This window comes from Dermacentor silvarum, chromosome 4, assembly GCF_013339745.2.
Source record: "Dermacentor silvarum isolate Dsil-2018 chromosome 4, BIME_Dsil_1.4, whole genome shotgun sequence".
NCBI classification, from domain to species: domain Eukaryota; kingdom Metazoa; phylum Arthropoda; class Arachnida; order Ixodida; family Ixodidae; genus Dermacentor; species Dermacentor silvarum.
In genome coordinates this window covers 184,442,052-184,469,264 of record NC_051157.2, presented here as the reverse complement: position 1 = coordinate 184,469,264, position 27,213 = coordinate 184,442,052, and the positions used below count along the sequence as shown (strand labels likewise).

Sequence of the window (27,213 nt, the reverse complement as noted above, 5' to 3'; positions counted from 1 at the left end):
GTTTATAGTTACAGCTCAAGGTGTTCGGCTAGAGGGAGATGAGGCAATGGAACAGATAAGAACAATGATGACAGAAAAATTTAAAGAACGAAACATAGCATGTGCTCAATCAGGTGAGGATGGACTAGTCAGTGCAGTGGCTCCACTGGCACAAAGCGAGTGGGAAAGGGCAGAGAAGAGGGTTCCTAGTAGCACGTCGACAGGTCCTGATGGCATCCCAATTATGTTGATAAAGACATTGGGCCCAAAATCTAAGAAAGCATTAAGAGAGGCAGTGAGCAAAATGATAATGGACGGTAAAGCCCCCGACGGGTGGAGACTGAGCAGGATGAGCATGATATATAAGGGAAAGGGGGACAAAGCCGACATAAACAACTACCGTCCCATAACAGTGACGTCAGTGGTTTACAGGGTGGTGATGCAGATTATAAAGGACAGACTGCAGGCATGGGTGGAGAGCGAGGAGGTGCTGGGGGAACTACAAAATGGGTTCCGAAAACAAAGAAGGTTAGAAGATAATCTGTTCTCATTGACACAGTGTATTGAAATAGCAGAAAAGGAACACAGGCCCCTATGGCTTGCATTTCTGGATATCAAGGGAGCCTATGACAGTGTAATTCAAAAGGATTTGTGGGACATACTGGGCACTCTAGATGTGGAAGATGGAGTAAGAAATCTTTTAAAAGATATCTATAAAAGTAACAAGGTGCTTATAAAATGGGAAAACAAGGTATCTGGGCCTATAGAGATACAGCAGGGGCTTAGGCAGGGGTGCCCTCTGTCACCTCTGTTGTTCATGCTGTATTTACAAGGATTAGAGAAAAAATTAGAGAGGAGCAGACTTGGCTTCAACCTTTCCTTTTTCAAGCAAGGAGAATGGATCAAACAGTCATTACCAGAACTGATGTATGCGGATGACATTGTACTTATGGCTGACAGCAAGGAAGACTTGCAGAGATTAATGGACATCTGTGGTAAAGAGGTAGATAGCTTAGGTTTGAAGTTTAGTAAAGAAAAATCGGCAGTCATGATTTTTAATGATAATCAGGGCAGCGAGCATAGGATACAGGAGGTTACGCTGGAGGTGGTGGATAAGTACAAATATCTTGGAGTGTGGATAAACAATGGGGCTGAGTACCTAATGGAACATGAAAAACATGTAACAGCTAAAGGTAGCAGAAATGCAGCTGTGATGAAAAATAGGGCACTGTGGAATTACAATAGGTACGAAGTGGTGAGAGGGATTTGGAAAGGGGTGATGGTCCCTAGTTTGACTTTCGGCAATGCGGTCCTGTACATGAGATCAGAGGTTCGAGCAAGGTTGGAAGTTAAGCAGCGAGGGGTAGGTAGACTGGCTCTGGGAGCCCACGGAAATACACCAAATCAGGGGGTACAGGGTGACATGGGATGGACGTCATTCGAGGGCAGGGAAGCCAGCAGCAAGATAGAATTTGAGGAGCGATTGAGAGAAATGGCAGAAAAGCAGTGGGCAAGGAGAGTTTTCAGTTATTTGTACATGAGGAATGTTGATACAAAATGGAGGAAGCTGACCAGAAAACTGTCAATCAAATATTTGGACTGCAGGAGGGGTGCAAACCAGGAAATAGCGGTTAAGAAAAAGGTTAAAGAAACAGAGAGGGGTCTGTGGAAAACAGGGATGCAGACGAAATGAGCACTGGGAACATACAGAACTTTCAAGCAAGAAATTGCCAAAGAAAATATCTACGATAATTCTAGGGGAAGCTCTTAGTTGTTTGAAGCCAGGACGGGAGTATTGCGGACTATGATGTACCGAGTCAAGTACCAAGGTATAGACACGTTGTGCTGTGTGTGCGGAGAAGAAGAGGAAACGGCTGAACACCTCATACTTTTCTGTAAAGGGCTTAACCCTACAGTGCAAAGCAACGGGGCTGATTTTTTCAAAGCATTGGGGTTTAGGGACAGTGAAGGCAAAATAGACTTTAAGCGGGTAGAAATAACCAAACAGAGGTTATGTGATTGGTGGATAAAATCAAGGCAGGGGTGAAATTTCACCCACCACAAAGTACAAAATATGTTCATAGTCATGGCTAGGTGGCGTATGCCACCGCCCGATTTAAAGGGTTCAGCCTCATCCATCCATCCATCCATCCACAGACGAAAGCCGAAGCCGCCGCACAACTTGACGGAGGCCGATGAAGGACGCGGTGAATCTGTGCACACACGCAGACGGCGCCATGCAGTAAAAGGCTTACACATAGGTCTAGTTGACCTCAAGAAGCAAAATGGAGAGATTTTTGCACTTTATCTCACCTCCACTATTCTCTGCGCATGCGCCGCGCTGTATCCTAATGCGATGTTATCCTATTTGAGTGGTCTACGAAACAGTAGTACTTATGTGCGGCATGGTCTACTTTTTTTTTGTCTTTGCCATTTCACAAACACTACTGGTTAGGATATCTGGCTCTCACCGACGGGGCCCAGGTTTGATTGCCGGTGTCGGAAAGTTTTGCACTTATTTCTTTGGCTTTTTATTATTTTTTGAGCATGCATCAACGAAGTTAGGTTAGGATAGGTTACGTTAGGTTAGGTTAGGCCGACGGTGCGCCAAACAGACGGTCTCACCGCCCCCCTCCCTTCCGCCGCAGACCTCGCGCCTCCGTCGCTATAGCAACGAGGCTCATGCGCAGAGAGCAGTGGGGGTGAGATCATGTGCAAAAAAACCTTTCCCCTTTAACATAGAATAACCATTTGTGATAAGAGGTTATTGAAAATGTTTTTAAAGCGTCTACCTCAAAAACATATTTAGATTTGTGTTTGACCGAGAATTCCTCGTTTGTAAAAATGCATTAGAAATCTAGGTTCGCTTTCTTGTACATTAAAAAGTTTCATATTCCTTTGATTCTGCACATAAGTTAACCACGCATTTGTGTTTCAATTTTTGCTAATCACGAGCATGTAAAGTCAATAGGCAATAAAACCACGGAAATCATAGAGGTAATTAGCTGTGGTTTAAATTTAAATGTAGAGATTTTTAATATCCATGGCTTCAATGCATGTTGGCTTTATATGCTCATGATTATATATATATATATATATAATTTTCGAATTATAAGACATCCTAGAAGGTAAAAAAAAAGCGTAGGTAAAGGGAACAATTTTCCTGCGATAAATTAGTTTATGCAATGATCGGCTCTTGTCTTTCATTGCATTTGAACGATATTGTGATGTGTATGCATGCTGCTTATTCCTGTCCTTCCTCTAACATGTGCCTCAAGTTTAATAATCATACGAGGAATCCGCCGCGGTGGTGCAGTGGCTATAGCATTGTGCTGTTGACCATGCGGTGGCGGTTTCGATTCCCGGCAGTATTTCTATCAAAGCGTAGAAAATTAATCTGGAGCATTCCACTACGGCGTCCCACAAACCAATCATCATATACGAGCAATCTGGCATATGTGCCATTTTGCTGTCGCCTACGCCATACTCTGATGCCCCCCCCCCCCCCTTTTTTCGACATTTCGGCACTGCGTAAGCACTGACAAAGGTAAACGAGCAGTGAGCAACTGAGACGACACACCGAAGGTGCTTAGGTGACATACTAGTCATACAGCCACTTCGCGGCTCCAACACAGGCTGCGTTTGTAACTGTTATGTGGCTGAGTGTCGATAATGACCATGCCACCACATAAAAATTGCTGTGGAACTCCCCTTAACAGCATCAATGTAGAAGAAGCAAGCGAAGCATGAAAACACCATTCTTATAAAAGCAGAATGAGCAGAGTAGAATTGAAATAAAGTGATGCAATCACAGATTTTACTAGCTGGCAATAGTGAAAAACAAAAAGGCAACAAAAAGGTGGAGAGGTGATGCATCAAGAAAAAATATTCATAGTAGAGATTCGTAGCAGAGATCAAGATTGCAGCACTACTGGGAAGTTATAATTAAGCACTGGTGGGAGCGGTCCGCTACGTGCTGATGCACGTTTCGAGGGACCGTAATAAGGTTTTATCATACCATCATCATACCATAATGGTGACCATGAACAAAGGAAGAAGCTTATGTGGGTGTCAATGACAGGGAGCCACTATATGCTACAGCATTATTACTGTCACTCATCCGCAGTATGAGGACTTCGTGTCTAACAAAAGCATCATCATCATCAGCCTATATGTACACTGCAAGACGAAGACCTCTCCCTACTATTTCCAATTACCCCTGTCTTGCGCTAGCCGATTCCAACTTGTGCCTGCAAATTCTCTAACTTTCTAAAGGATACGAAATTGCAGCTCGGGAATCGATGACTGATGCTGAAGAAGTACAGCGACTACTACAGTCAAGAGACACTTGACGAAGTACAGGATGAGCACAGCGTCAAGGTGAGTTTGGAAAGGCAAGTGCTAGTTCACCAACTGACCAAGGAAGAAAAAATTGTTACGCTAAAGCGCAAACATGCCAAATGAGGTCCAAATTGGGAATTGGCCATGGCCTGCAATGTACACCCAATACTGCAGCAGTATTGTCCTACAAATAGGCAGGAACAATTTTGAAGGTGTAATGTACTAATGTCTATAATGTCATTAGCACCACTCCATACTAAGCCGTCTCTGGCTGTTTAGCCAATCCTCTTGTTGGCAACTTAGTGTGCAAAAGTACACTGAGGCGTGAAATACTATAAGAATGTCACTCGACACATCTGAGATGTCAATGTGCATTCCAGGAAAATGAGGCTCATCTATGCATACAATCGAGAAGACAGGTTGCATAGTAGGTATAGCACTTTATTTACAAAGACCTCCCTGGCAGCAACTAAAGTGTGCCTGCTGCAGCAATAGCAGAACAAAAGGCAGAGAATTTTCTGCTGCTTGACATCCATCAACCTTGCTGCCCTTAATATTGCTTTGAATGGTACTACACAGTGCCAGTGTATCACTTATCACACACAAAAACACAGAAATGTTTCCACAATGCATCTAATGCACTTGAAAAGAGGAATGATTTCTTTTCGTAACATCCAAAGTGTGGCGAACATATTTTTTGACTAGAACTGCAAAAGAGCTGTTTCAATGAACAAACACAATAGCCCAAGTGCATTAATGAAGTAAACCTGCAGGCGGCACCCCGTCTGTTCGTTATAGCCAGTCTTGCACTTGATTTTTAATACTGAGCCATGCTCGGTTCACCACTGAGCTTGATCGGCCTCAGTACCAAGCTGCATGTGGCTTGAGCTAAAGTAGCACTCAGGCCAGTAAGACACTGAAATCAAGAGTTTGACGAAATCTCGTCTGGTCAGGAAGTAACGGCAACCAAAATTCTAAAAGTCTAAAAATTCCTAAACGTTTCGGCTTCCACACGAAAGCCTTGTTCACTGAGGTAAGAGTTGGTTGGTCATACACCTGTCGTAGTTGAATGAAATCAAGAGTTTGACGAACTCCCGTCTGGTCGGGAAGTAATGGCATGATCATCATCATCAGCCTTTATTTATGTCCACTGCAGGACGAAGGCCTTTCCCTACGATCTCCAATTACCCGTCTTGCGTCTCTCCTCTAGTGTTCCCAGAATCAATGCCGTAGTTGCCAATTGCTTGATCACCAGCCTGCTTTTTCCTCACTTTTGCATTGAAGTCACCTATGACTACATTATATTGAGTTTGCACCTTTCTCATTGCTAATTCAACATCTTAATAAAACTGTTCTTTTCTTCGTCATCGTCACGGAGGTTGGAGCATAAGCTTGTTCTACCTTCATTCTATACCTCCTACTCAGCTTTATTACGGGACTGCTACCCTCTCATTAATGCTGTAGAATTCATCAATGTTGGTCGCTATGTCCTTATGGACTAGAAATCCTACCCCGAATTCTCTCTTATCCGGAAGACCTCTGTAGCAGAGGACGTGGCCGTTAGCACTGTATTAAGCCTCACCGGTTCTTCTAACCCCCCCCCCCCCCTAACTAAGGCCAATAATATCCCAGGCAATGCCTGATAATTCCTCAAATAGCCCTGCTAAGCTAGCCTCACTTGAGAGGGTGCGCGTGTTGAACGTTGCCAGGTTCAGTTTCCAATGGCTGCCTGTCCAGACCCAGAGATTCTTGGCACCCTCCGCCGTGTCACAGGTCTGACCACCGCCTTGGTCAGGTGCTCCACAGCCGCTGGGGACTGAGGACTATGGGTTAATTGCAGGAGTCATGAGGGAGGTATTCACTTGTTCACTGACTTTCAGTGAACAAGGCCTGTGTGGAAGCCGAAACGTTCAAGAATTTTTAGACAACACTATTTTGGTTGGCTTTGTGTTTTTCTTCCTATTATGCCGTTACTTCTCGACCGGACAAGATTTCATCAGACTCTTGATTTCATTCAACTCTTACCGTCAGTGAACAAGGCTTCTGTGTGGAAGCCAAAACGTTGAAGTAAGACATGGAATAATAAGCAATGTTTAATTATGCTTTCAGTCTTAGCGGTGCCGACAAGCTACTGCTTTTTGACACTTCTGGTCAGGTTCAACAGTAAAATAAAACATTTTAGTAACATAAAAAACACTCTCCCAAAAACTTGTCATGGTTCTTCACATGACAACCAACAAACAACTTTCAATCTCCACCAGTCAAAGTTCCTTTGTCATCATCTTCAAAGGTGAAAAGTCAGCAAAATATAAACTTAGCACTCAGATTAACTCGAACGTGCACAGCTGGTGGATGGTGAGCATCACCGGTGAGTCGTAGCCACTCGTAGGCGGTTAGCGGTTGATGCTGTAAGTGGCTGTCGTTCCAACACGCTGAGGATCCGTCGGAGCAGACTCATTTGTTCGGCATGTCTGAGGTCCCGGCGACGCTCGCGCTCGTCCCTTCGTCGTTCACGCTGCTCGTGCAGTTCATGCAGCCGGTCGAGTAGCAGCTGCTGGTCAATCGCCGAGGAGCTCTTGCGCTTTCTCGAGGCCCGTCGGTTCATCTGCTGCTCTTCGTCACCCATAGCGGCCAGTTCAGCCAGCAATTCCGGCTCATCGTCCTCGAGTTCCTGCTGCTGCAGCTCCTCCCGTTGCGGCTCAGCTTCCTCTTCCTCCACCTCTGGTTCTTCCTCCTCCTGGGTGCATTCAACCAGACATCAGTGCATGCCACAAGAACAAAAAAAAGACCCAGGCACAGATTTCTCCAGCATTGAACTCACTCACAGCACATTCAACTGGTTGTTTTAGTGCACTCTGGAAGCACTATAAAAGGTCACGTTAGACAGTAAATAAGGATTAGAATGACCGGAATACCCGTCACACCCGAAGATTTAATATCATTTGTAGCTAATGACATTTGCATTTAATGTCAATAGACGGCTGCTACATGGGGATAGCTAATGTCATCAGAGGCAAAGGAGTTCTGGAAATGAATGAGTTTGCTGAACTCATTTGCTATCGTCTGCAAATGACATTATCTTCTGTTGCGTAGCAGTGCATGGTATAAATGTTCTCATAGGACAGGGGTATAAGTGGGCTCTTGTAGTGGTAATGAAGCCACTCGCTACTATTCCCTTTTATTCTAATAATACAGCTTTAATGCTGCATTTAACAACTGTAGCACAACCAGCATACTCTGAAGCAATCAGTCGAATGTGCCATTACTGTGACAGTAGTTTCTGCCCCAATTCATTCACAGCCACCCAACTAGAATTACCAACCATTGCAGATCTGCATTGGTGTTCCAATAATGATTATCCCAAACTGCTATATACCATTTTGGGAAGCTGTAAACTGGAACGCCAATGTACTTCGTAACAATTTTTAGGAACATATATCTCAAAAGGGGTGTCTTAAAATTTCTACTAAGCAGATATCACCTGTCTAAGTGCTGAGCTTCAATTTTGCAATAGCAACATGTGACTTAATGTGATTAAGTAAAAAGTTGATTAGTGAATGCGTTCAATTATTCACCTGAACAATGTGATTTCTCTGCCTCTTCCAGAAATACACCTGACAAAGAAATATAGCGCTACCTGCCAGCGGCATTTTCTTTTTATCATTTTAAAAAGAATGCAGAAACTCCACTCGAGTTGAAGTATGAGCAAGCATACCCCCAAACTTCAGTTGGCCCACACCCAAATTTCAAGTTAGTCCACCCCCAAATCTCAAGTTGGCCCACCCCCAAATTTCAAGCTGGCCCACCCCCGTATTTAAGTTGGTCCACCCTCGAATTTCAAGTTGGCCCACTCGCAAATTTAAGTTGGCCTAACCCTACATTTCAAGATGGCTAACCCCAAATTTAAGTTGGGCCACCCCCGAATTTCAAGTTGGCCCAACCCCAAATTTGACTTAGGCCAGCCCTACTATGAGCTTCCCCATGCATTTCCCTATGTATCCCTTTGGGTATTCTCTGTGATCAATTTTCTTTTTTTCTTTTGGTTTAAATTGTTCCTTCTTGCTTATAAAGCTCATCTCTTCTACATCTATAAAGCTCAATCATCTACATTTACACTATTATAATGATTAAATGCCTCAACTTACAAATTACACATTTTTGTGCAGATACAAGGCATCACAGTTTTTGCGTGATGGAGCTGGCGTACTTTCCAAAGAATGCTTACGCATTAAAAAAAAGATACAGGTGGTACGAGAATAAACTACTGTCCTTCGTAGCGACCAGCGACCTTCCAGCCCAAGAGCCACGTCGATAACGCTGCTTCGCCTCGCTTCTCCCTCGACCACACCTCGGTTCGCGTGCCTCGAGTGATCGCGCGGTTTCGAACGTTCCGTGAACTTCTTCGTCTTCTTTTCTCGCCACAGGAGACCTCTTACATGTGACAACTACAGACCCTATTTCCTCCATTGTCTCCGATAGATGAAAAGCTTTTCACGACTCCAAGTAAATGCTCGCCGCCTGGCGGCCTCGCCAAGAAACAGCCGATCCAGGTTTAAGCTTGAAGCGAAAGAGGATGTCCTATCACGGCATGTGCTGAATGCCTTGTAGTTCTCAAATCATCACGATGCCGTCCCGCACAAACCCGAAAATTAAAAAAAAAAAGACAGATGTCAAAAGACTTTTGTTGTGTACCATTATGCGTGTCATCGCCGTGGAAAGACAGCAATATATGATTTCATCTGTTCCCAAAAGAAGCAGACGACGCGCATCGGAGAGCGACTTGCATAAGAAACTTCCTCATAGGGAAAAGGTGACTGAAACTATATGCTGGTTTGTTCGAAACACTTCACTCGGGATGACTTCTTTATTACCGGCAAGTAGAGCATTGCTTTTTTTGTTTAGTTTAAATATGTTGCTGTCATTTCAAATCGCGGAGTGTACTCTGTTCAGGCAGGCGCTTCAATAAATTATAGTGATGTACGCCTAAGCTTCATTTGGTTTTGTTTGTTTATATTTTTCTATCCCTGCAATAGCGTTACTAACCTTTAAACAGCAGGAATATTCTAGCTAATGTACATTTGTCTGCAGGCACGGTAGCAGGAATGATAACTAGCTCGGAAGGTGTGAAGTTGATCATGACACATGTTATGCCGCAAGGTGACATCGTTTGCAGAGCATGCTTTAGCTAGAGAGTACTAGATTGGGGGAGTGGGTCCAACGAAAGCTCTGTGCTGAGGCATTTTTTATTGAAAAACCAGGTGGCGCCACCGTCGCTTTCTCCCAAATGAGCAGCCCTGCTCACCGGCCAGACGCTTGTCGCGTTGGAGACCCTACCACAGCTGCATGGAGCTTTGACAGGCGGATACTCGGTGGCGGTAACACTGAGATTATTCCCCACCGATCTATAGTACATAAAATTGAAAAAGAGCAACAGAAAGAACACAAACAACGCGACAATGACGGTGTGTTGAGCAGACAACAGCTACTCAGCCCGCGAGCTCGCCTCAGCCAATGAGCGCTGCCGAAACAGCCAGAGCCAAAGTTTATTGGCCGGAGATTCAGAATAAGGCGACAGCAGCGCCGCCACATTTTCCACATTTTTTGCTTCACCCTCAGGGCTTGCTAAGGCGCCCGCTGGACCCACTCCTCCATTCTAGACACTCTACTTTAGCGTTGCAAGCAGGAGATATTGTTTCCTCATATAACGAGTTGAGTTGTCAGTTGATGCGCTTGCAAAAAATTTAGAAGCAACAGCAAACAGCACTCATTCCAGTTTTGGAGTGTTCGACCTGTGCACAGTGCCGCTAGTTTGCTTTCCAAACTGTGCACAAAGCTAAATTCCATTACAACTGGTTCAATTCGTATCCAAGTCAAGCATTTACACTAATACATGTGATGTTGCCCAAAAGAAAACCCTCACTAAATTTTGGAAACTTGTTGGAAGAAACTCAACTTGGTCCGACTGCTAGTTATTGACTTCTCACATTTCACCAGGAAATTTCCCATGTCATAATTTTCTATGACTTCTCGCATTTCATATGGGAAATTTCCTACGTCATAATTGCGCTTTTTAGTAAAGCTTGCTGCACTCGCACCATAGTTTGTTGGTGTTTTCCAGAGGAGGCAGTTGTGATCCACTTAGCAATTCTGCTGAATTTGTCTTTGCAATATTGCGACAGCACTTTTACATGACATGCAAAAACATACATGGCAAAATTGTTGCAGAAGCTTAATACAACGGTCACAGAGAATTCAAATGTGAGGTGTTTGACCTTCAGAGTCAATAATGGTGCGTCTTCAATGTCTTATTCTCGATAAATGTGGCGGTGGGTGCATGTGGCAAAATGAGACGGCCTCAGTGGCAACCACTCAGTAGGCGTAGGTTGTGCTGGTGTCAACAGCAATGAAACACACATAGAAGCCATCGCACAAGCCCTGTTCTCTCACTTATTCTAAGCTCAATCTGTGAGACACATCTGCTACCCGCCAGTGGTTGCTTAGTGGCTATGGTGTTGCACTGCTAAGCACGAGGTCGCAGGATCAAATCCCGGCCACAGCGGCCGCATTTCGATGGATGATGATGATGATTATTGTGGTTTATTGGCACAAGGGCCAGATGTGCATTTCGATGGAGGCAAAATGTGAAAACACTGGGTAACTTAGACTTAGGTGCATGTTAAAGAACTCCAAGTGGCCGAAATTATTCCCCCACTACGGCATGCCTCATAATCAGGTAGTGGTTTTGGCATGTAAAACACCACAATTTTTTTAATTAAGACACATCTGCACAGACAAACAGCTTCTCCACCACTTTCTATACACTCTCACCTCTCCTGTCTGTGCACCCAATGTGATGCCATCACAACCATTCACTGTGACACCTGTAACTTGGCCTCCAACATCGATTGCCTCAGTGACCCCTAGGGCCTTTCTGTTGGCAGATTGCCTTTGCAGATAGTTTCACTTTTGTGTGACAATGTCTAGCACCACACCTCACTTACGCAACAGGCATCCTGCTGTACACTCAAATAACTCTGACAGGTTTGCCATTCCTGTCATTGCATCTACTTCCGCTGGCCTAGGCAATCAATGCACACTGGAAGCGGTATCTTTAACAGTTACCAATTGTGAATGCTGCCCCACAACTTTTTTTGTCTACTTATGTCACTGCCACCTCTTTCAGAGACCAGTGCATTTATCCACACAATGAACACACTCGCATAATAAATGCACTCCCAACTTTGCTCTTCAAAATAGGGATTACCCCCCCCCCCTCCCATCCTAATAATTGCACCCCTAACTTTGTCCTGTGCAGTCCTGCAAACGAACAGTCATGCTGTAGTTCCTCGTCTCACTCGCTTTGGCTGATGCTGACAGTGCATGCCACCGAGAGCCATATCGGTACAAAAATGAGCCCTAAATTAAAATTAAATTCTGGGGTTTTACGTGCCAAAATGACAATCTGATAATGAGGCACGCCAAAGTGCAGGACTCCTAGATTAATTTTGATCACCTGGTTATCACGTGCACCCAATGCACAGGACACGGGCATAGGGTGCACGTGAGTCTTCTTCACCACGGTTTAGCAGCCAATCGAAATGATGCGTATAGAGTTGCGCAGCTAGAAGCGAGTGACCTAGCGAGCTGTACGTTGGCCCTATCTTTAACGTGACACTTTCTTCGCTTACCTGTCCCCAATTTGGCGTGTTGTTGTTGGCTATCTTACCAAGTAGAAGCTGCTGTCAACAGGAAAATGATCACTTTGTGAGGTGTTGCGTATCTCGGTACCAGGCCCATCGGCATATACGGCTGACAGCATTACTGACATTGTGCCAAGCTTGCTATCCTCGCATAATAAAATGTTCGCTTTGTAAGGTACGCCACCGTGTCTGATGACCATTACAGGAAGTATTTGTTGCCAAAATCTGCTGTGGAGTATGGAAGTAGCCCTGCTGGAATGCATTTCAGAAGCCTCCATGTGCAACTGATGGAAGCAGCACAACAAGCCACTCACTGCGAATTGGACATGTCGTGCCTTCTTGGGCCTGAAGACTCCGGGCAAAGTTGTCACTGTTTGCAAAAAGTGGATGTGGACATTTACTGCAAAGTTATCTAACAGTTATCTATTCATTTTTTGTTAGATCTATATGAGCGTGGAATGATCTTCCACCTGTGATTGTATCCATTGTCTCTAATGATGATTTTTACCGCGCTTTGTGTAATTAGTTTCTTTCTTATTGGGCTCAAATATGATGCTTATTTTATGTATCCCCCTCCTGTAATGCCTGCAAAGGCGAAGCAGGTATCAAATAAATAAAATAAAATAAAAAATAAACAACACATTGTTTTAGTTATTATTGTCTATAATTTCAATTTTTGCTTTTTTAGAAAGATTCCCATAAAATTTACCCCACCTACCAAGCACATCCCCACACTTTGCTTTGGTCTTACAGACGAAAAGGTGCGTTCATTATGCAAGTAAATACATTATTTATGTCACTGAATGCTATCAAACATAACTGAAACACACACCCATTAGCCCAGTGCAGTGATGACTGTGTTTGCATCGAGTGCATCGATGACTGTGTTTCCAAAAACTGCCAAACTGGCCCATCCAATTGTATGCTTCTCTTGTAAATAGAGGGGGGCTCTCTTCCCTTTATCCCGTTGAGTACAGAATGATGCTGGTTTTTGGCACCATGGTCATCATAGTCTGTGCATGCGTATGCTTCAGTGATGTCTGGCACTACAAAACCATCAAATCAGGTTTCAGTGACACGAACCGTCTCCTCTTTCGCTTCCAAAGCAACGCTGCACTTGGCTTCAGGTTTAAAGGATTTAAAGAGATAGGAAAAGAGAAAGACGAGTATTAAAGAGGCAATTGGCACACAAAATTGAAGCAAGACACATCCCTACCACAGCCCCTCTCGCAGGCCCATAGACCACAGGAAGCAAACTAGCACTCTGGTTGCCCTTAGTGCACATGTCTGCTGTGACCACTGACCAAGGATCTTCTGCCCCAACAGCGACAGAGGCAAGAGGATACTAACCATGAATTGCTCATCCTCCCCGTCTTCTGCTACAGATGCCGAGTTGAGAAGGATGCGAGCCCTGGCGAGTCCCTTGCTGCTTCCTTCTCCGTGACGTCTCTTCCGGCGCATGATGGTTTTGTACCGGTTCTCGCACTGCTCGCCCGTGCGCCGCTGCCCCGTTGCCTCGAAGATGTGGTCGGCAATGCGCTTGAACATGTCCTTCTTGCTGCGGAACTTTTTGTCTGGCCCAACCTGTGGCACGTAGCGCACATAGTTCTCCAGCAGGATCTTGCTTTCGTGGCTGTTCCACTCAATACCTGTGCAGTGGAGCGCATAGAGTGATGTATCAACTGTAAGACTGAGCCAACTACACTATCACCATTGCCTGAATTAAACTGTGCTGCAGGACAGAGGCTTCTTTCTATGTCCTCCTATTTGCCTTGACTCGTTCTCACTGCATCCAGCCCAAATCTGAAAGCTTCCTCACTTCAACTGTAATATCTTTCTGTATAATCATGGCCAAGAGACCCCTTCCCCCTCCTGCCATCCCAAGTTAGCATCTGAAGAAGGGGACAAACAACATGACATTGATTTTCAATGAATTGTTAAAAAGTCAGTGCTCATACCATTCCTCCCTTTTCTCGAACGTGTTTCGTGTACACAGTTAAAACATTAGCCATAAATTACTAACAAGAACATTTTAATCTTAAAAGCAAACAAATGGGACAAGCACAAGATTAGTAGTAACTGATTGGTAATTGAAAAAAAAAAATTCAGAGCCCTTTCCCTGTCAAGGAAATGGGGGTAAGCGAAGCTTGTGACAAGACGATGCTGTCGCAGGCATTCCACTTCGTTTGCCCTAAACTCAGGGTCGGCGGCTCTTCACCGACGTTTGGCCTCCACATCGCGCTCCCGCAACTCGGGGTCCGCGGCTCTTCGCTGATGTTTCGCCTGGGCTTCGGAAGCCCTCACACTAGAATCGGCGCATCGACAACGAGCCCTTTCCCAAGCGAGTTTGCGGCGCCGTTGCTCAACCGCAGCCTGCACCTCAGTGGAACGCACCACGCACAGCCTTCTCATCCGCTCACCAAAACTGATCTGAGGCGAGGGAAGCCCGGCGGAGCGCGCACCAACTCCCCTTCCCTCCCCGCGACACACCAAATGACCCCGATTGGTCGCGCATGTCACAAGATCCAGCGCCGGCGCAACTTTTCCTGGCATCTGCTCTTTTTCCTTTCTTTCCTTCTTTCTTTCTTTCTTTCTTGCACCTGGCTCATACCCGCATATCCAATGCGGGTATGCGCTACCCGTGACTTTTTGCATGACTACGCCATTACCGAAGTCCGTAACGCAATAGAAGCTTCGCTTGAAAAAGTTGCAGTTTCGTCCGAAAGGCAAAGCATTGATTGAAATAGCAAATTAGTAGACAGCTATACAAAGTGCACATGCAAACAAATGCATCTCACTCGATGAGCACTCACCGTCTAAATTGACCTTCGTGCTGCCTCTCACTTCAACGCGAACTAAGTGGCAAGTAGATCATGCGCACAAAGCTACCAGCTCTCGGTGCACCTAGATTCTGTACTCATCCCGGATCGCTTTTAAGATAGGGCCTGGCATCTGACTCTGTACTTATCAGTGATCGCTTTCAAGATCAGGCCTGCACAGCGGCGCTCAGCCATGCCATACGCAGCCGCCGCTGGAGCACAACCCCCGGAAATGCGCCTGCAGTGTCTCTATAATTGCTATCGCCAAAATACATACATAAGTAAGTAAACAAAGAACAACGACGAGAGGGAAATTACTGCTGACTACACTGTAACTGTCTATTGTGATCTGCTAACACCTGAACGGCGGTCAGCAGGAGGATGGGGGTAGTGGAGTAAAAGAACAGAGAGAGAGGGTAGAGTTAAAGAACGGAGCTATTTACACACACACAATGGAGCGACTAGGAACATGTTATCTATAGTTCACTTGTTTGTTACCTGGCCCCGCACACTGGAACTGTTATGTTCCCATAGAGCAGCCGGGTAGCAATGCCCGACTGCGCGAGGAAGTCGCAAAGTGTTTTGCAAGCTGCCTCCTGCGTGCAAGAGGAGCCAAGTGGCCATACGAGTACTCAGCTCAAAAGTTCCTCCTGCAGTGCCTCGAAAGCACTGCACCGCAAGAGCAGGTATTCAAGATTCTCCACTTCACCACACTTATTGCAGTTGTCTATAGCGGCAAGACTGAGGTGTTGCTTGTGCACTTGCATTCACACGCACCCCAGTGTCAACATATTGTTATGCGAACGAAGGATTAAGCACTGGAGACTATTTAAAATGTATATTTACAAAAGACAACTGCAGCGCTGGCCAGTTCAGCCGACAGCTTGAGAGCAAGGGACAGTTCGTCTTCTTCGTCGGGGCACCCACGTGCATCGCCAACAAGAAACATGCAATATGCATGTATCATTATCCCCGGCGGCAGAAGAACCGTCCCGGTGCGTCTAAATATCGGTGGAAACAGGAGAGTAATACGGTTTTAGGTGTGCGACATCCACAACGTCAGTAGAATTTGAGGCAACTGGTATTGACTGGGGTGATTTCATAAGTAACTGGAGTCACAGCACACAGCACTCGATATGGGCCTGTGTACCTAGACAGGAGTTCTGACGGGCCAACGTGACGAGTCGGGGACCACAGGAGTACCAGAGATCCAGGCAAAAAGTGGACGTCGTGTAGTCGATGGTACAAACGCTGTTGGTTCTCTTGGAAGTCAGGAGGGGAGCGCGGGAAATTTCACGTGCTTGGGCTGCCCTGATGATGGCGGCAAGTGCATATTCGCTGGCCTCTGCAGCAGCGGATGGAAGGGATGTGTCCAGTGGCAATGTGGGTTCTCGCCCGAACAACAGAAAGAATGGGGAATAACCGGTAGTGTCATGACTCAAAGAATTGTATGTAAATGTGACATAGGGTAGGGCAAGATTCCAATCAGACGCTGCACGAGACCTTTAGTCTGTGGACGGTAAGAAGTAGTCAGCTTGTGCCTGGTTGAGCAGGACTGCAGGATGTCGGCGATGAGTTTAGAAAGGAATGTCCGACCACGGTCAGTGAGCAGTTGGTGTGGAGCTCCGTGCTGCAGAATCATGTCGCGTAAAAAAAGATGGTGACATCTGTGGCGCAGCTTGTTGTAAGCGCTCTGGTGATGGCGTAGTGCGTGGCGTAATCTGTCGCCACAGCGACCCACTTGTTGCCAGACATTGATCGAGGGAAAGGGCCGAGTAAGTCCAAGCCAATGCAATAGAACAGCTCCGAAGGAATGTCGAGTAGTTGAAGGCACTTGGCAGGGAGCGCCGATGGTGTTTTTCGGCGCTGGCCTTTCTCACATGCCGCAACATATTTCCGGACGAAGCGGGCAAGGCCTGGCCAAAAGAAGCGTCGGCGAATCCAGTCGTAGGTGTGGGAGACGCCAAGATGACCTGCCGTTGGTAAGTCATGAAGTACTTGGAAAACAACTGACCGGAGGTGCTTAGGAATGACGAGGAGTAGGGCAGGAACGTCGGGGCGTACGTTGTGGTGGTATAATACACCATCCCAGAGAACAAACAAGTGAAGGGACGAATTAGAAGGCGAAGATTCCAAGCGATCAATGATGGCGCGCAAGGTGGCATCACGGCGTTGCTTGTCGGCAACGTGTAGCAGCTCAGAAATGGAGAAAACGCAAGCGGCGGCATCGGTGTCAGGGTTGGCGGGTCGTTCACCCACTGGACAGCGGGATAAACAATCTGCATCTTGATGTAGGCGGCTCAATTTGTACACTACTGCATAGGAATATTCTTGTAGCACAGAGCCCAGCGACAAAGCTGGCCGGTAGGATCCTTGAGTGAGGAAAGCCAGTAGAGGGCGTAGTGGTCCATGATTACAGAGAAGTGCGTGCCGTACAAGTACGGGCGGAATTTGGAAACCGCCCAGACGAGAACCAGGCATTCACGATCTGTAATCGAATAGTTGCGCTCCGCTGCTGTGAGGAGGTGGCTAGCGTAGGCGATAACACGATCTTGTCCCTGTTGGCATTGGGCTAAGACGGCACCGATACCGTAACCACTAGCATTGGTACAGACTTCTGTAGGAGAGGATGGGTCAAAGTGGGCCAGTATAGGTGGCATGGTGAGAATGTTGGTCAGGTGGGCAAACGCGGCAGTTTGAGTGGGACCCCACGTAAGCGGCATGTCCTTCTTCAGAAAAACAGTAAGTGGTTGGGCAATCACTGCGAAGTCTTTAACGAACCGTCGGAAGTAGTAGCAGAGTCCTACAAAACTGTGGACGTCTTTGACAGACTGAGGTACAGGAAAAGACGTGACAGCACGAATTTTCTCCGGGTCTGATTGAATGCCGGAAGCATTGACGAGGTGGTCCAGCACTGTACTCTGCCGACGACCGAAGTGACACTTCGATGAATTTAGTTGGAGCCCAGCTTCGCGGAAGACTTGAAGAACAGCTGATAAGCACTCAAGCTGTGTCTCAAATGTACGGGAAAATACAAGAACGTCGTCTAGGTAGCAGAGGCATGTTGACCGTTTGAACCCTTGAAGCAAAGAGTCCATCATACTTTCAAACTTTGCTGGGGTGTTGCATAGACCAAATGGCATAACATTGAATTGATATAGACCATCAGGGGTGATGAACACGGTCTTCTTTTGGTCCTTTTCATCCACAGAAATTTGCCAATAACCAGACCGAAGGTCTATTGATGAAAAGTAGTTGGCACTGTGGAGACAATCGAGGACATCATCAATGCGAGGCAAGGGGTAAATGTCTTTTTTTGGTAATTCGGTTTAGATGACGATAATGTACGCAGAAACGCGACGTGCCATCACAACGGGCGATGCCCAAGGGCTCGCTGAGGGTTCAACCATGGCCGCTCGATGAAATGCACGACGTGCGGCCTGCCACATCGCCCGAAACCGATGTGAGACACCTAGTTCTCCATGCCACCACAGCAGCGCCACTGCTCCTGGACAGGCGCACGAGTGGGAGCGTTTCTTTGGTGGCATCCGCATGCTTCACAAAGCGGCCGCACTTCTCATTTACATATTATTGACGCGAGAGTTGTGCTTTCTGTTTTCAAAATATTTTTAAAAATCTCAACGCTGCCTGCAAGGATATCAATATACCCAGGAGTCGGCATCGGCCCGCTAATAGGCTCACATAGGCCCAGACGGCGCACCTCTGCCGCTGGTTTCGAGCCTTATGACCATCGTTCAAGAGAACTGGTGAGTTCTTTATCGAGAGGCAGTACTGCTGATACAGTGGGCGCTTTTGTTGAGTGTGCTGATTTACTTGCCTCGCTTGACGTGCTTCTTTAAAAAAAAGGAGAAAAAAAAAACGTTAAATGAAACTTATTACAAACGCGTGCATAATGACATAGGTTTGTATAACTTGGTCGGCACGACAAACCGCAAGCTCGATCGTCACGCGCTCGCAGATGCGTGAGCTGTGGTGGATGCAGCTTGTGACGTGCTTGTCCGGTCTTGCCTGACCTGCGGTAGATGTCGCAAGCTGCAAACCTTTGCGCATGACACCGCCAGAGTCAAGTGAACAGAGTCCGGCACGCGCATGCCGGAGCCTGGGTGTTGCTGCGGTCAACGCCATTGGAGTCGAGTGGTGCTCAAGACGGTGAGGAAAGTGTCATCGGGCAACGCTCAATGACGGCACTGGCGCAGGTTGATGAAGATTTGGTAGAGCCGGGGCAGCAGCTGCCGGGTCATGTTGCTTGGCGAGCTCCAACGTGGCCACGACACGAAGGACAGGATCAGGTGGTGGGTGCGAGACACCAGCAAGACTCGCATCGCGGGATGGTGGTGGCACTCCATCTGACGTATCCTCGTCGCACGCCGACTGTGCACAGCCTTCAACCTCCGACTTGTCAGAGCGGTCGCCGGAAGGGCCCAACAGCAAGTCGGCCGAAGGAGAGGATGGGCAGAGCAGGGCAGGGACGAAGTTCGCTGCTGCTGCTGGTGCTGCGGCACTCTCACTGACTTGTAGGTGCCGTGGTGTGTCGACAGTTGACAAGGTCAGAGACAGCGGAGTCCGCATGGGGTAGGGCTCGCGCGCTGACTCGGAGCCTCGCTCAGCCAGCAGTCGCCAGACCCGACGGCGCGCGGCACGGGAGCCGGCGTTGGGTCGACGATGTCTCCCCTACCACGTGTCATTGTCGGTGGCGATGAAGGCGATGAGGTGGCCTGAAGACGATTGCATACAGGCGCAGGAGCAAACGCGCTTGGTGCTAGCCCTGAGGGTGTGGACGAAAATGGGTCGCATACCTTGCGGTCAACCTCTGGAAGAGGGCGGTAGGCAGCACTGTAGAAGTTGAGGACACACTGGTGCAGTTCGTCGTAAGGGCGCGGGCCAGGCGATGGAACGCCGAGGTGCAGCTAGAGAGCAAGCAGCACGACATCGAGGAGTACCGCGTGCTTGAACTCCTGGATTCATATGTGGTTCAGCTCCAGAGCCGCCTCGAACTGGGCGAACCATGCGCCAACGTAGCTGGACGAGAATGGCGGCAGTGGCGGGTCACACTGTGGCTCCGGCCAGATGGCCATGGCAACGTGTCGCTCGGTGAAATACGCGTTCTCCCGGGTCACCACTGTAGGAGGGACGTGACGGCGGCCCAACGAGCCGTGCCGTCGTTCCTACTCAGAAGGGCGAAGGCGGCGAGCCGAGCGAGCGACCAGCATGGCTGGCTTCTAGAACGACACTGTACGTGCCGAGCTTGCGCCTCGAGCACGTGCTGCGCTTCTTTATTTTTTTCTTTTTGCAGCGCCAACCTTAGTGCTCCGCGCTGCAGCGTTGGCAGGCACTACAAACTATTTTCTGCTAGATTTCTTTAGTTTAATCTTTCTAGAAAATGGGATAGATAGCAGTTTATAACGGATTGTACATTCAGCCACATTGCCGACGTGTGGCATATTTATGTAAAGACGATGCAGTGAAAAAAAGTTGTTAAATATGAATAGAGTGCAATGGTAAGAAAAAAAAAGAACCCTGTAATATGAAACTTCTTACAAATGCGTGCATAATGACATAGGTTTGTATATTTCCTGCTAGATTTCGTTAGTTTCACCGTTCTAGAAAAAGGGGCAGATGGCAGTTTATAACGGATTGTACATTCAGCCACATTGTCGATGTGTAGCATATTTATGTAAAGACGATGCAGTAAAGAAAGTTGTTCAGCATGAATAGAGAAATTGCAATGAGAAAAAGAAGAAAATATATCGAGGGAGGCTGTGCCAATAGTTCCTTTATTTACACGATGTGAAGCCACGGAAAAGTGCCTCGTTCAACAGCTTTAAAATCATACTACCTTCCGTGACGGAGCCTTGTAGGCGAGTTTTAACCGCTCCACAGTTGCATTCAGGTCCCCGGTCCAGTTCGCCAGTAGCTGCTTAGAAACACCTTACACAGTTCCTCAGTGTGGCCGTCGGTGAAGTAAAGCCAACACACCAATTAAATACGTGTCCCTCGGCTCCCGAATGCTTCCTTTGCCACTTGTCCCTGTCGCAAAATGTTTTTCAGCCATGCTTTACGGCGTTCTACATCGCACGGAAACTCATGATACCGGATTATTGGTTCTTTTCTTGCATTAGTAGTACGCAACTGTTGCGTCGGATGGTGCCACATGCAACACGACAAGGACCTTGACACATTTATACTACCACGTGTGCGTACAAAAGGCGTGCAAGTGAGAAGTGAAATCTCTCCCGCGGCACCTTCCCGGAGGGAGTGCAGTCCCGCAGCAGTAGCGCCACCACCAAAAAAGCGGCGGCAAATGTCAACTATCGCTTCACTGCTCCGCCCATACTTCACCGCACGACGCACGGCCGCACCTCGTGCGTTTCATCGAGCGGACGTGGTTCAACAATGCCTTTGGCAAGCATCTTGTTCACTTCATCTTGAATAACCTTACCCTCTGAGGCAGAAACGCGATATGGCCGGCGATGAATAGGAGTGGCATCACCAGTATTTATGTGATGCTTAACAATTGAAGTCTGGCCCAATTGTCGATTGCAGAGGTCAAAGATACGCCGGTAGGAAACCAAAAGGCGACACAGAGCTGCTGCTTGTTCAGGCAATAGGAGCAAGCATGGGACTAAATGTTGCGTCAGGGCAAATAGCATCCTTTGGACATGTGAAGAATCGGAGCAGACGTCTACTGAAAACGTTGTGACGTGGTCATGGCCGATAGCACGCAGCGTTGCAACCGATATGCCTTGGGGTAGAATTTGCTTTGTCAGGCCAAAATTGACGGGCAGGCATGGCCTGTTATTGGTGACGGTTACAACGGAGTGGGGCACAGTGATATTGCGCATCAAAAGGACATCGGGAACAGGTGTGGCGACATAATCACCATTGGGCATAGGGAAAGATGATAGCAAATCGACGAAAGTCAAGGCTTTAGGCAGCAGGCAGACGAAGGCGGTCGTACTAAAGTTGTTTGGCAGTTCGGCACGAATATGCGCGAGTAGAGGAAGTTCGAGGCAAATGGTACCGGCCAGACAGTCGATCATAGCTGAATGCTACATAAGAAAGTCTAGTCCGAGGATTAGGACATGGGGACAATTGGTCAGCACTGTAAAAATAACTGGAACGTAGCGGTCGGCGATACTAATACAGGAAGTAAACATTCCAGTGATGGCAACAGTGCTGCCATCGGCGACGCGTACGGCTCGTGTAGTATCAGGCGTGAGAACCTTCTTCAGTCGACGACGCAGGTTAGAACTTATTCTGGACACCTGGGCTCCAGTCTCTATTAACACCGTCATCGACATGAACATCAAGTAAGTCCTGGTTCGTTGGGAGCGACAATGGAGGATTTCGACACGATGAAGATAATGCACCACTACTCCCAGGAGGTGCATGGTCTAGTTTTCCGTCCAGGAGGGTCCATAATTGGTCGGCGACAAATAGCGGCGAGGGTCAGCATATGGGCGAGGAGACATAGAAAAGTAGCTCAAATACGAGGACGTCCAGGAGGTGCGGCAGTAATGAGCTGTGTGGCCAATTTGGAGGCAATGGAAGCAGATTGGCTTGCCGTCCGGAGTTCTCCACTCTGTAAAGTTGCGGTATCTTGGAGGGGAATACAGATCGCTGCGAGGTACAGCTGTCGGCACCGGTCTGGCATCAGGTCGGAAGACAGAGCAGGCAGCAGGAAAACCGAGGTTGGCAAATTCTTGCCGCACGACTGCCTGAATGAGGGAGATCGCTGGGGCTGGTTGGTCAATGGTGGGGTCAAGTGGGTGTGGATGGAATGAGGTAGGACTTGCGGCCTCGAGCTCGCGCTGAACAAAATGTGTTACGTTCTCATTGAAGGGGAGGTGAAGCGGTAAGGTCGACGCAGCACGACGTCCCAGCCATGTTAGGGAGCCGGGAGAACTCCGGAATGAGGCAGCGGCTTTTGGCAAACTCAAAGTGGCGGCATTCATTGACAATGACGTCGATGGTGGAAACATTGTTGAAGATAAACAAGTTGAATGCGTCGTCCGCGATCCCTTTGAGAACGTGGCCTACTTTGTCAACCTCGGCCATTTTCTCGTCAACTTTCCAGCAAAAAGCGAGCACGTCTTGTATGTACGAGACATACGATTCAACTGTACTTGGGTAGCAAGCTCGCTTCTTGCAGCCAGCTGCCAATCGGTCGGATTTCCAAAGAGGTCACAGAGCTTCTCTTTGAAAGCATCCCAGCTAAATATCTCGTCCTCGTGCGTCCGGAAACACACACGAGGTGCTTCGCCCAAGTATAATAGTACATTCGCTATCATTATGGTAGGGTCCCAGTGGTTGTTTTGGCTAAAACACTCATACATGCTGAGCCAGTCCTCAACATCGACATTATTTTGGCCGGAGAATATGTCAGGATCGTGGGGATTGGTAACCGTGACATATATTGTTGTTGGAGTCGCAGGTGTAGATGCAGAAGAGGTGTCATCACCGGGAGTCATGGTGGAAAGCTGGACGGTGCGGCCGCTGCAGAGCTCCGTGGCGAGGATGGGGAACGGCGCTCTCTACCAAAATGTTACGCGAACGAAGGATTTACAGTGTATATTTACAAAAGACAACTGCAGCGCTGGCCAGTTTAGCCGACAGCTCGAGAGCAAGGGGCAGTTTGTCTTCTCTGACGGGGCGGGGCGCCCGCGTGCATCGTCCACAAGAAACACGCAATATGCATGTATAAATATTGTTGTCTTTTCCTTTTATTGTTACAGCTGTAGGGTGTGGCCCGTTGTTAACTCCACAAAGCTCAACATATCAATTTAGCTACAATGAGTCTGACAACACCAAACTTTTACTTAAAGGGCCCCTCAGCAGCGCCCATAGCAAATTTTGGTTATACGCTGGAAGTTGTTATGTGCCTAATGGGAGCATTTTACCACAGGAATTTTTCAAACTGGTTCATTAATAGCAGAGATAGCAATATCTGAAACGCTGCGAACCCATGATTTCAGGAGGCAAGCTTCGCTGCCAACATAGACACTCTCTCCACTTGCCCTGCCTCGCCTCCACAAGCGAAATTCCTTCCCTGCCATCTCCCATATCAGAGCCAGAGGATCGCGTCACATATACATCATGGGCCCTGCCTTCTTTCTTTTTTTTTTCTTCTGGTCTCTCTCGGTGGTGCGCGTCCGGTGACTGCCTCCCGCGTGAGCTGACAAGCTTGCCTCGTTTCGCTCTGTGGATGATTTTGCTCAAGCACACCCGAGTTGTTGTCTGGCTGCTTCTGCACTACATTGAACTATGAGTAGATCAATCAGAGCATGCACGTTTGGAAATGGTTTCGTTTTTCGCATGCGTGTCGTGGGAATTAGCATACGAAACGAAAGTACATCCCTCCTGCTACAGCACTGAGCAACACAAGGACTCACAGACATTCATTTTGTAGGTTTTATTATTTCTGCAAACTTTAAATCGTATAATGAAGCAACAAATCAAACAAATAACTCCGTAGCCTTGAATAATTCTCGAACTAGCATATCACTTTAAGTGACGTTTCAGCAACCCGAATTACATAGGTGCACTTGGGCGTCTGACCTTGACTCTCTGGCTGGAGTGGGGCTCTCTCGAGAAGACAAGAAGAAGGGCATGCGGTGTTTGGTTTGAAATTTCAGCCGTTTTTGCAGCGTGCAGCGGTGTAGTACATTGCAGACACGATTGTCAGCACGCATTGTATAAGCTGTGCTTGTTTGTTTAAAATGGCCAAACGTTGTGAGGGGGGCCCTTTAACAGTAGGACTTAATGTAAACCCCACAGTAGTAGTGCTTTTGATATGCCTGGGTAAGGTTTCATTTGTGGACAGTTCAGCAAAAAGATGAATGAATTGTAATTTGCTGATGTGGAATGGTGTTTTGGCTTCCTGGGGTTAAAAAAATGCAGTTTGTATTCTGTCATCAATTATCACCGAGATATGGCATAAAAGCCCACAGACTAACTTCTTTATGAACAAATGTACATCCGATTTATTATGTCTACCACTTCTTTCCGATGAAGTCAAATAAATGTTCCAGTTATATTGGCTTTACTACTGGTTAGGTATTCTATTTAACAGTTGACCGTACTGCACACAGCTTATCCAAATCTGAGGTGAGTCTCTGTGGTGTGGTCACTTTCACCTCTCCTCCTCCCTATTGCTCTCTCCCCATCACACAGCCCTATTCCTCATGAGAGCACTTGATCCTTTCCAGCACTTGCTGCAGATGGTTGGTAGCATGTCGTGCAACGTGTGGTGTGAGTGGAACACACATAGACATTTTACAGCATGACACCCATAGGCACTGCCATATTAGCTCATGCGACAGCACTTGTCATTGAGCACCTTCTGATCAGTGTTTGCTTGCTTCTTTAAAATGATCACAGCAGCTGCAGGCACGGTTCAAACAGTCGCTGTTTCGGCCACCACAATGAGCAATGAGTGGGTAGACCACATAAGACATTGGTCAAAGTTGCAGAGAAAGTGTAAGTATACCTTTCATTTACCCACTGTGTGCACCGCAAGCTTGCCAGCTGAAGACAACTAATGCAAGTCTGGTGTTTGCTTTTACCCTATATATTCTTGTCTTTAGTTACAGTTGTAGATAAGCAGGGCTGTTCAGCCGAGCATCTGGTGTCGTCGTTAACTGTATGTACAAAACAAGTACGTTCAGGAATAGGTGAGCGCACGGCACTAAATGCCTGTTTGTGGACTGCTCTGACCGACCACGATGGTTGGCTCCGACTTATGGTTCTTGTTGTCAGCATTGATCAGATAAGATGTGACTGGTCTTCTTATATACTTGCAGCTCAGATAAAGATGTATTAGCGTACGCATGGACAAAATGTTCATGCAATGATGATGATGATTTATTGGAATCCCCTTTGAAACGAGGCAGTGACAAATAGTCACCTGGCCTGCTTGATTTAATCAGGTATGCTGTACATGTTTCCCCTTCTAGCATTTTGAATACACCTCCATAATCCTTTTTTTTTTCTTCTTCCTCCAAACCTCTGCGTCTACCCTGTACCTCTCTATGCCTGTAAAGGTTCCAGTCATATCAATCTCTTCCCTGCTTTCTTCCACCAATACTCTAAACGCGTCTTGCTTATAGAGCATGGGTTCAAACATACAGTTTCCTACAATACATGGGAATTCTGGGAAGTACATGGATTTGGCTAAACTTCGTCCTTCTGGCTTCAAACGGCTTCGTGGTTCTGTAAACTCGTCATTTTCAACAAAGTACTGCGTAATAAATAATAAAACAAACACTATTAAAATTGTCCAATAGCAGGATTCGAACACAGGACCTCTACAGCACAGAAGCCCGACACTGAAACCATTACGCCACGGACGCATGCATCGACGAGCGGCGGCACAGAACGCCCTCATGAATTTCTCGTGGACAAGCCAGCGCAATGAGACGCTTGGCTAGTTTCGATTTGACCACCTCGACAGGTTGAACCGCTGAAATTAGTAGCAACTGTGCGTGTTCGCAGATTCTTCTGCAGTTAAAAAAGCATATAATTGCTCTGCAATTTAAGGACAATGAAGGCAGATGAAGCCTAATAAACAAAGCCACAAGAACATCTGAATCCACAAGCACAAAGATCAGGCAAATCCATGTACTACCCATTAATCCGAGGGTGGCCGATCAGATATCGGCAATATCAGCAATATCGAGAATGCACAGCACGCACAAAGCTACGAGCCACTGACGCACCTATAGACTACACCCCAATGCAGATCGCTCTCAACATACAGCCGCGCGCAGCCGCCACATACGCAGTTGCAGCCAGAGTAGAATGCCACCTTCCCCCTCCCCCCTCCCCCCTCCCCCATGCCTCGCAATGTTGGGTGCCTCGAGCGTGACCGAAGATGGCGCGCTTCCTGCCCGCTTTCCTCCCTTTCACGAGGGCAAGGTTGAGCTGTGATTGTTGAATCCCCTCGCATGCTTTCATTCGCACATACAGCGTAGAGCACACGGTGACGGCGTTATCACCCTTCGACTTTATACGGAACCTCACAGCAACGGCTATGACGATGGCAGAAATGCGCCTGGAGTGTCCATATAATTGCTATCCCAATAAAAAGAGAACAGGAAGCGGCCCGGGTGGTCTGGCATTCGATGTCTGTCTTTTACAATGGTGCAGTCATCTTATACTGAGACTTCAGAAGACTGGGCCCGAGCATTGCACTCCTAAGCGGGCGAACGCTACCGGTACTGCATGCATCGCCGCAAGTATTCACGACATCATCCGGAGACGGCGTCCAGGCCTTCTCAGAGGCTCCCGTGGATCGCAAGCAACAACAATCATTCCTGATTTTTACAGTTTTCAAGAGGACACCATAGCCTGGG

At 47.2% G+C, this 27,213-nt stretch overlaps 1 protein-coding gene across 6 annotated transcripts in view; it reads right to left on the bottom strand.

Annotated features, from left to right (window-relative positions):
- Positions 1 to 4,747: 4,747 nt before the first annotated feature.
- The window catches only part of LOC119450843 (trichohyalin), a 33,515-nt gene continuing 11,049 nt past the window's right edge, over positions 4,748 to 27,213 (bottom strand). For 5 of the 6 annotated variants that reach the window (XM_049666279.1, XM_037714336.2, XM_049666282.1 and 2 more), the window contains 2 exons: positions 13,371 to 13,669; positions 4,748 to 7,057 (listed from right to left, as the gene is read on the bottom strand). In XM_049666279.1, coding sequence (XP_049522236.1) covers positions 6,683 to 7,057; positions 13,371 to 13,669 — 674 coding nt within the window. In that variant the 3' untranslated portion in view covers positions 4,748 to 6,682. The remainder of the gene's footprint in view (positions 7,058 to 13,370; positions 13,670 to 27,213) is intronic. The other variant, XM_049666278.1, reaches the window with a different exon arrangement.